Source organism: Rhopalosiphum maidis, chromosome 3 (assembly GCF_003676215.2).
Source record: "Rhopalosiphum maidis isolate BTI-1 chromosome 3, ASM367621v3, whole genome shotgun sequence".
NCBI classification, from domain to species: domain Eukaryota; kingdom Metazoa; phylum Arthropoda; class Insecta; order Hemiptera; family Aphididae; genus Rhopalosiphum; species Rhopalosiphum maidis.
In genome coordinates this window covers 41,569,620-41,580,976 of record NC_040879.1, presented here as the reverse complement: position 1 = coordinate 41,580,976, position 11,357 = coordinate 41,569,620, and the positions used below count along the sequence as shown (strand labels likewise).

At 26.5% G+C, this 11,357-nt stretch overlaps 1 protein-coding gene across 1 annotated transcript; it reads right to left on the bottom strand.

The window, feature by feature from the left end:
* Positions 1-1,332: 1,332 nt before the first annotated feature.
* Positions 1,333-9,036, bottom strand: LOC113555811. The gene is made up of 7 exons (XM_026960359.1): positions 8,972-9,036; positions 8,753-8,906; positions 4,853-5,020; positions 3,922-4,080; positions 3,704-3,847; positions 1,626-1,751; positions 1,333-1,536 (listed from the first exon to the last, which is right to left on the bottom strand). Exons 1-7 carry the CDS (start codon positions 9,034-9,036, stop codon positions 1,333-1,335), a joined length of 1,020 nt encoding a protein of 339 aa, XP_026816160.1.
* Between the last annotated feature and the right edge of the window lie 2,321 nt (positions 9,037-11,357).

Sequence of the window (11,357 nt, the reverse complement as noted above, 5' to 3'; positions counted from 1 at the left end):
AAAGCCTTTGAGTCATATATTAATTGAACTGGTATCAATTCCAATAGGTAATTAAATAAGGAGTGTAAATAATGTAAAAAAAAACTATATATACGATCGTATATATTATTTTTATAGATCTAAACGTATCATCTAGTAATACAAGCCATACATCTAAGATTCAATTGCCGTACTGATAAATTCATCCGCAAAAGTCTCTTTGTCTAATTTAATTGGTTTTTTGTATTCAGTTTGCTACAAAAAGTTCCTCGTATTCAAAAAATCAAAAATATTATTTATCATCCTACAGAAAATTGTGGTTGACTTGCTATTCGAAAATTATTTCAGTCAGATATCAACAACCGAAATTAATAAACCTAATATAATTAATTTAATAATATTACTTTGAGTTAATATCAAATATGTTTTATTTATTCTGAACTATAATATTACCATAGAATATAATATTATACTATAATTATTATTAACACTATGAAACCTATAAAAAGAAAAAATGTAAGCAAAAAACACGGCAACTCATAGTAACTATCCGTATCACGGAAAGAAGATATAGAGATTAACATTTTTCCATGATTATTTCCTTCTACATAAGTTTATTATTGCTGACATGATAAGGACGCAAAGGCGCAGTCCATCTATATTATGTCTATGGCTTAATCGGAGTGCAAACTAATATTTTATTTTAAACATATATATTAATAAAAACTAATAGCTTCATACTATAATAATATTATATTATATCGATGGTCGACACGGGAAAAGGGTCTAAGTGACACAGCTTATTCTATTGGATGAAAAAATATATAATGAATAATAATAATAATAATTGCGTGTGTGCAAAATAGCTATTTTTTAGTCTCTAACAACAATAATATTTAATGAACGAAATACGCACAATTTTTTAAGGGGCAAGCAACGATTAAGCGCAACATGCTCGTACCCAGTACCCGAATTTTCGTAGGAATATATAGTTCTAAACACAGTGCGATAGGAATGATACAATTGTAGTACAACTGACAGAGATAAGTATAAACACCAAAATTATTTAAAAAACTTGATCAAATTGCATTATATATACACGTAAATTATAATTCAAAGCTAATTAAAAATATGAACAGGATAAAATAAAAAAGTATTCTATGAAAAAATGCCATATTATTATTATAAAAAGTTATTGCTTAGGTATCAAAAAAAAAAAATTGATATTACTAAAAAAATTTTGAAAATGAATTGTCACTTAAACCCTTATGCTGTGTCGCCAATTCGCCATCGATATGTTATCTAACATTAAATGTAAGCCATTTAGGTACATGGTAAATATGTTCAAGAATGTTATTTTTTGGTTTCTGCAATATAATCTTTTACTGTCTTTTTGCCTGATACTATGTTTTCATAAATTTCCATTCGTTTTACTAATCTTTTGTAGAAATTTAAAATGTATGCCAACTGTTCTTCTGCCGTGGGAAATTCTATTGGTAATTTTCCATTATTTTTCAAATATAATTCCCTGTACTGTTGTAAAATTGTACTGATAACCTTTAAACAAAAATGTCAACAGTTACATTACGAGTACGGTATATTAAATTTAAATTCATTATAAAAATAATAATTCTATGTTTTCATACAAAGTTATTTTCTTTTTCTCTTTCTTGTATTTCGTTGGTGAAGTCTTTCAATTGAGCAACTCTTTGTCTATCTTTCATTATATCCAGATCTGTCTTAAGAATTTGACTGACAGGATTTAAATTTATCTAATGACACATAAATATAATTTAAATGTTTTAAAATACTGATGAGTTAAAAATAATTGTAAGAAAATTACACACATATATATATATATATGTTTTTAATTAAAAGAAAAAATGTGTTTAGGAAAGAATGAGCTAAATAATAAAAAAACAAATATTTACAATGTTTATAGTTATAATTATTGATTACCTAAAAACAATCATTTGAGCAATATTCTATGATGAGTGCTGGGCCGGCGTTATCAAATATTTATGGGGGAGGGGGGTTATAAATATATGAATTTGCCGACTACATTCTAAAACAATATTGGCATGGTTGTCTCCGTCGACTGTCTCACACACAAACAATTTGGCGTTCAGAATAATCAGAATAATCCATTTAATTGTTATTTTAAGACTAAAGTTGATGTATTGTAAAATTTAAAGATACAATTATTATCTGAGCATATTGGAAAGTTCTATTGATATTTTAATTTTGAAGGAAGTAAGCATTTTGTAGTTTTTCAAATTATCTTAACTTGCTTCATATTTTGGTTACGGTTAAATTGAAATTTATTTAGGTTAATTATAGTTAATTCGGGTATTAAAAACTCATATTTTGTATCAATTAACATGAAATTTCCTATGCAAATTTAATATACTTATTCTATTTTTAAAGCAAATATAATAAAAAACATTACTTATCAATAATCAGAGATTTTTCTACTGATATGCCACTATTTTTTTTATGTTTAATAATCTGGTTTCAGGTGAACCCAAATATTAATTCTGGTTTCTGGTTAATTTGAGTGTTTATTTTTTCAGTCGGGAGTTATTTTATACAGGGTTAGTTGTAATTTATTCGGTTTATTTGGTGTTTCGGGTTACGTTGGAGTGCAAAGCCCTGACCCTAGAATTTAGGTAGTAATCTTTACTTCAAAACATACAGTAATTGTATGTAAATCGATCAATTTATTCTAATTTTAAAAATAAGAGTGAAATATTTACTGAACGCAACAAATCAATACATGCTAATTTGGTGCTTTTTTAAGAAAATGTCAGAGCAATATTTGTTTTCTTATAAAAATTTTCTTATTTTATATTATTCTTCTCTATATTTTTCACTCACACGCTACATAGATAAAACACTTACACAATCATAGAGAAAAATCACCTATTACAAAAACTATAATATTTTTAAAGGAATGACATCATATCAGTTTTACTTTTATATTGTTATTTGATTTTGTATTCGACTTTCAAAATCAAAAAAAGATGTAAATTTAGATGATGTACAGATTGTTTTGAAAATATTTAAACAAATCGGTATGTCATCCTCTTAAATATTATACTCTATCGTTTTTGTAATAGGTGGTTTTACTGTATGATTTCTCAAAAACATAAAAAAAAAATGATTCTGCGTTAATGAGTTTTGTTGTACATAAGCCAGAAAGAACACAAATAGTGCGCTGAAATATTCTTAACAGTTTATTGGATATTAACAAAGTAATACAATAAAATAAAAATTATAATATTAAGTATATCCTATAAAAATATAACAACTATAACTTTATAAATAATTCAATATATTAAATTGAATTCATTTTTTCTTTCAATGAATTGAAACTTTCTGTGGTTTGCGATTGTACCTACTTATGGAACACTAGTAGCATAGAAAAAAGATTATATACCTAATATACGTGATATACACAAAATGAGATGTTGGTGGTGTATAAAAAAAATAAAGAGTCGCCTTATAAAGGGAATATTATATGTTTAGTTGTGTTGCTGACCGATAGCAGACAGATGGTAATCTAAATATAAGTATCAATTATCAAATCAAATATTTTATATACATATTTTTGGTTGCCTTTTTAGCTATATTTTAATTTATTATTATCTATGCTATTATATTAACCTACTGCTAAGTGAGTGTACAATATTTCAATGTAATAATTAACAATGATTTTTCTTACTTTAGTGGTGTAATCAAATTTAACGTTTGCTTTCTTCTTAATATACATTAAATCAGCTTTCTTAAGTTCTTCTAGATAAGTTCGGGGGTCGTTAAAGTCTACATTTAAAATTATTTTGTTATTTTTAGTTTTTTTATGTTGAATCTAAAATATAAATTGTAAGATATAAGTACCAAATTACATAATTAGATGAAAAATATTAAAAATATTTATTATACTTCTTTAGAACTGTTTTTATTTGTTTGTTCTTTTTCGTTTTCAGATATTTTTAATATTGAACTTATGTTTCTTATACAAGCCATTTCATCGACATGTTTAATGATATCAAACACATTTTCATATCTAGGGTTTTTTGCAATCACTTTTGAAATAAATTCCTAAAAATGTAATCGATAAATTTATGATATATTATATAATATTAATACCGAAATCCGAATCAATATTAATGTATACATAATATACAAATAATATATTATATATCTATTAATATATTCAGTATTCTGCAATTCAATGAAAGTTGTAACACTGATTATTTTAGCCTACATCATAGACGACATAGACAGATCGAGTTGTATAGAGACTATGGTTTTAGATTGTAAAGTAGAAAGTATTAAAATAATAAATAGGTACACAATTTGGCAAATCATAAAAATGTTCACTCTATTGGTGATAACATGTGTAATACAAACTATACTCTTTTTAAATTGCAATCTTTAATTTTGACACAGTATTTTGATTTTTGGATTTTAATCGACATTTATATAAGTTGATTTGATCATTTGACTGCGTTTGTAAACTTATAATGGACTACAACCATTTTAATTTAAACGAAACTATTGAATAAAGTTTTTTGATTAAAATTGGAATCATGGTGCCATAAACAGAGATTGATACTTGGTTTTTAAAAATGCAAGCTCCACTTTTGATGTACCAAAAGAGTTAACTCTTTGAAGTATTCACAAAATATAAAACTACTCCAATACCCATAATACCCTAGTCCCCTCTAATAATTAAATAACAATATTATTGTTGGTTGTACTATTTAGTGTTATCTTAATGAACGTGAAAAAAATGCTTTAGAAATATTTTTTGGCGTTTTTACATTATCATATCATATTGTTATACTAATATTATAACAATATAACATACCTCATAAGGTTTATAACTTTCAATACGAGATCTTATATCCTGAACGATATTGTCTAATTTTTTTTTGTTTATACCAATGTATTTAATTTTTCTTCGATTATCTTCCTGCTCCATTTTTTCATCTTTAATAATATTTTCACATTCGTTAATAATTGTGTGTATATGATCCTGCAACATAATAAAAAAGAAGATCTATTATAGAGTACTATATTGTTAAATATTTGGTATTTTATTTTTATTTTATTCATATTGGCCTATTAATATTTTGATTCATAAAAATGTATATATTATAGATAAAATGTATATTATTTATTTAATGTGCCAAACTGTCATTACAGTTGAGTCGCGATAACTCGAAATTGAAGAGAGAACAAACCCGGGAATTGGCCTCAATTCACCTTTTAAAATAAAAGGTATGGTAGTTGGGCCACTAAAATTTTACATTTATAATTGGTAGACCCGGAGATTAGGCCACTATTAAAATATTAATTGTATAGTAATGATTTTGTAATACGTCATAATAGCGTACTTGACGCTAAAGGTAGATTCTAAGATCCATCTCTGCAACGGAATGGATTGGTAGTCACTGAACTGCGATAATACAACTTCAAGGCGAAGATGTTGTCTGGTGGTGCACAGGATGATATAATCATACCTGCGATACCACTGACGTCGAGTGACGAAGACGACCTGCCCATCATAATGCGACGAGTGCAGTTACCCGTACGTTTATCGTTTGCAATAACCATTAATAAATCACAGGGTCAAACGTTCAATAGAGTTGGATTGCTTCTACCTTCACCAGTGTTCACACATGGACAACTGTAAGCCTTTTCACGAATGAGGAACTTGCATCCATTAGAATTGGTATGTACGATGACGATCATGAAAGATTTGTCACAAAGAACATTGTGTACAGAGAACAAAGAAGTACTACAAGCAATACAATAAGTGTACACTGAAGCCTTCAAGAACTTCGAGATTTATTCTATTGTTTTTGAGTATATTTCATTACATAGATGGCTAATGTTTGATTCAACGCCCACCCTAACCGATATACAATACTGTTCTGGATTCAATAAATTGCATTATATTGTTGTATTTATTTTGTTTTGTTGTTAACTTAAACTTTGCATATATCTACAAGCTATTGATTGATAGCTAGACACATGATTTCTATTTTAGTATACATTTATTCTTATATTCATTCAAAAAAGAACCGGGTATGCGATGGGACACGGTATTGCACCGGTTGAGGATCGACAGCTCGACACTTAATTACTATTTTTCGTACTTATTTATTTTTTATAGATTCAAAAAAGAACCTGGCAAGTCTCAAGACAAACTTTTAGACCGAATGATAATTATAACTGATAATTCATATTATTTTTTATATTTACTTATAAATATATAATAATAACTGATGGCTATTGATTTCCATATTTTTTAGTGACCGATTTCTAGACACGATTACCATTTCCAACCGGATTTCCATTGAAACGATTTTACCTCTACCACCGCGAAGGCAGTTTCTACATACTGGAATCAAGTTTCACCAGCCCCTAGTATTATATAAATTGCTACAATACCTAACACTGCAGCGCACATGAAACTTTGATATCTTATGATAATATAGAATTGTCATCAAATGAAATGGATAAAAATAGTAGTTTACAAAGATTACGAAACATTGTGATGGTTCAGTTGATTGCAAACTATACACCATCGACATCTAGTATTATACGTGATTCCGTAATATAAAGAGCAATGGAAGTTTTAATGTCGGAAAGAAGAAAACAATTATTAATTTTTAATAACTATACATTTTCTTTTGCTCATGGGAGTCAATTTGACAAAACTCGTTGGCGATGTGCCAAAAAACCATGTCCAGCCAAAATGTATACAATTTCAACTAATATACAAATGAGTACGTACGTCAAAACTATTATTTTTTGGGCACCTGTCCAATGTGCGACCTACTTATATGTCGTATTGGCCTATATTGCATTTTTAATAGTTATTATAATTCTTAATTCATTTATGATTTCTCTTTTAAATTTATCCTTCTTGCCTGATAAGAATTCATCGTTATTTATGTATAATTTATGTCATAAAAGTATCTTTCATGTCTGATAAAAAATCGTCAAATATAGTTTGCTTGTTTGGGTGAAAGAATTTCCACCACTCCTCTTTAAGTTGTCTTGGTAATAATGAAGATGCGCCGTTTACTCTTATTTCATATCGCTATTTCAGTATTTTCCACAAACATTCTATGGTTTGAGTATTGGCATTTGTATCAGGATCAATAAACAATTTTTGATGATTCACAATATTGTGTATGTACCCTTCATTGTTTATTGACGAAAAAGCTCTCCATTCATCACTATGGATTATACTTCCTAGTTCTACTTCATTTTTATGCATAGGAAGTAATGTTGCTTTGTCACGTTTTTCTACAATGAATAAACGTCGTTCCAAAATATAATTTTTTTGCAGCAGCAGAGTTCAAAAACCCACGAGTCAGATACACGTGTTCTATAATTTTTTGCACCCACTGTATTATTATTTTCTTCTGTATCATAACTATCATTTTCAGTCACCACATTTGGTCTAATATCACCAAAGTAAAGTTAATTTTTAAAATATTGTATAGTTAATAAGTTAGCAATAACACGACGAGATTAATAACTTAAGTGTAAGGGTGACCTATCGATTTATATCGCACGAGTATATCAATTTGGATAGTACATTACTGGATAGTAAAACAGAGACTTGTCAAGACGTACGATTGTAAATATTACTGTAATATGTCCGTTAATATAATTGTGACTACAATTGAATTGAATTAATCCGATTTACTTTTAACTGTTTGTATACATTTAATGCATATGATTTATGTTAATCATTGAATTTTCAACTAGAAATTATTTTTTATATCCTTCTATTGGGGGCCGCATATAAACGAGGAAAATTTTCATATGGAACCGTATTTTTCAGGAAAATAATTATCCGGACTAGATTTCTTGCTTTAAACTTTAAAACAATATTTTTAGAAAATTATAATTTAAAATAATCCATGGATTTTTTCTATTCTGCAGGATAATTTTTTTTAGACTTTTTTTTTGTTGAAAATCAATAATTTTAACGATTTCAAAATTAAAAACAATAACATTCAAAAAAATTGGGACAATTGTTGTATACAAAACTCCATAACAGAAAATATGCATAACCCCCTTGGCTCCCTCCATATTTAGATTTCACCACCGTCCTCAACATCAATAACTACATAAGAATGAATAAAAAAATAATAAGTTTAAAAAAAGATACCCCGTAAGTAATACCTAATCTATATATTTATAAAAATAATAATAATAACACAATTACATGATGAGTGATGAGGGATGCTAATTAACTACTTCAATTTATAGGGCTTCATTAAAAAGGTATTTTTTACATGTTTTATTTTGTTTTAAATAAAAAACATATAAAAGAAAAATGTTTAAAACGCGTTTTTTTGTTATTTTTTTTTAATGTGTTTATTTTTCAACCTTGAGGTACGATATTTTGACACAGATAAACAGAAGATGCACAAATAATGTATAGTCATAATGAATTATCATCATGATAGGTTATTACTTATAAAAGCTCTTGATATATTTGTGATTTCATTTAAAAAAAAAAAATTAATTAATTAAATATTTTTATTACTTTAAATAAATAAATGATAAAAATTGTAACCAATTGTATTTTAAATTTGCAATAAAAATAATTTTACATCATTAATATTTCAAGGTGAATTTTTTAAAATATACCTAAAACCTACTATAATATACTATTATCACCAATGTGTATGTACTATGATGTCCCTTTATATTAATATAATTATAATACATATCGTACTTCCATTTCAATTGATTTGTCATGTACGTATATTTTAAATTCAATCATTTCGACATTAAGTTTTTCCATTTTAATATCCATTTTTTCTCTTTCTATTTTTATTAAATCTCGTCTAGAAAAGGCGTTCTTTAGTTCTTGCAATGCATAGTGAATTCTATAGAGAATTGTTAGTTTAAAAGAAATCCAAATTTTTAGTACCAATTTTTTTTTTATTCTTACTGTCTCGGATCATCATTTTCCTTGACAAAATTCTTTAACGGTTTGACTTTAATAATTTTGTTCATTTTTCAGAAATAAAAAATATTATAATAACAAAGTACTTTTAATAAACTATACAAACACATTTATATGTATCATATTAATATTATTTACTAATATCTTAGCAACATATATATTCTTATTGGTATAATTTAGCCATATGTATTGTGAGAATATATATAAGTATATAAGTTCTATAGTTTTGTATACTAATATTAATCTTATTATTATTCAAAGATATAAAATTATTTATGCTAATCATAACGGCGAACGGCCAACATTAAATGTAAAACTGTAAAGTGTAAATTATAACTAAAAATAATTATATACTTTTAAATTTTTCGAACACTTTTGTAATATTTAACACGGTAAAGCGCGCATCATCTGTGTATCTATGTGGATACGAAACCTTTTTTCGATTAGTTTAATTACATAATAATATACTGTTAGCTAATAATCAGTTTTGCCCGTGGTAAAAAAAAAACAATAACCATTAAATTATTTAAATGTCTACAAATACTCTAACATAAATTAACGCTTCATTTATTTTTTTATAATATTATGTTTAATAATTAAAACATTAACATTATGCAATGTTATTAAACGCATCATCAATAATTTTACAACAGTTATCGACGTATTTCGAGTTACCAAATTCAGTAAACTACATTACAACCTTCATTGTTGTTAGAGATCTATTAAAGGTAAGATTGAATCTCTCGTATAATAAATCATATAATATTTTAAAATAGCTTAACTCAGAAGAACCTAACCTAACTTTGGTTACCCGAAGTTGACATCCGGAGTGAGGAGTTGTTCGGTGAAAACCGTAGAGCTTCTGGAAAAACACTGCAAGAGAAAACCCCGTAGATACCCGAGAATATACTAAATGAATTTTCCTTTTCAAAGAGGAGCTGAAATCAAAAATCAAAGCATAATTTCTACTCCAAATCGTGATGACAGACACAAAAAAAAAATTTAAAAAAACATACATCTTTGTAAAATCAATACATTCTTCACTTCGTTCAGAATCTAATATGTTATTAGCATAAAATAAATATTGAAAAACATTTGTATTATTGATTCTTATATATTTTAAGTAATAAGTGTTCATAATTTATTATTATTATTTTAAAATTACAAATTGTATTTTAAATTTAGTAGTAATATGGCTCTCAAATCTGGGGAATCGCCAAACTGTCCCAAATACAAACCATCCAAACATTCCAGTCTATATCTCTCTATCTCATAACCTCTGCTCCATGGTTTGTAACAAATAATGCACTACAGTGTAGTGATTACACAAAGACTTAAAAATACAAATTGTTGAACAACTAACCAATCAATACTTCACTAAATTCCACAAAAAATTACAGCAACACTAAAATCCTCTTATTTCCCGCCTATCATCACGTACACTATCTGACGGTATTATACAAAAATTTCCGAAATCAAAAATGTCCATGGTAGAATTTTCCAAAATCTAAAAATTAAATAATCGTAATATACTAAAATGGGAACACCCTGTAACACATTAGTTATCCATGTCAGTCTGCGTACAGGTCAGAGGAATTTTTATTACAGCTATTTTTTGTTTGTTACAAAACAAGAATCAAAAGACGTATGAGAATGATTTTAATATAATTTTATTATAAATAATAATATATTAAATAATAATATATATACATAGATAAATAACAATAACGGAGTAAAAGATTTTCTAAATTAGTAAATCGTTCACATCTAAGTATGAGATATTGGATAACCTCCGGCAATAATAAATGTACATTAATATGGAAGAAAAATTAAAAAAAAATTTGTGAGGAGTATAATAATAACGAAAGAAGTTTTGAAAACTTCTTAAAAATGTATATATCGTTGACATTTATAAATTTTAATTACAGCAATAACAAAAGAATAATTATTAATTATTATAAATTATTTTTTTTTAATATTATAATCAATTTTGTTAATACACTTTTCATATCTGACTACTGCAATAATGAAATAATTGTTTATTTTTTTTTTTTTAATATTATTACAATGAATGCAGGACCGGATTTAGAACAAGTGCCGCCCTAGGCCCTTCTAAATATGCCGCCCCTACAACAAGAATAAAAAATGTTGTAATTATTTATATTATTTAATATTATTTATATCACTATTAAATATTATATAATATTAATTTATGCAGTTACATAAATACATAAAATATTTATATTATTTTTTTTTTATTTCTAACAAAATTTGCCGCTCTAGGCCCGGGCCTCACATACGACCCTGAATGAATGTTGTGAATATTTTTAAACGAGCTGTTTTACTTAGTTTATTTTGGACAATTTTACCA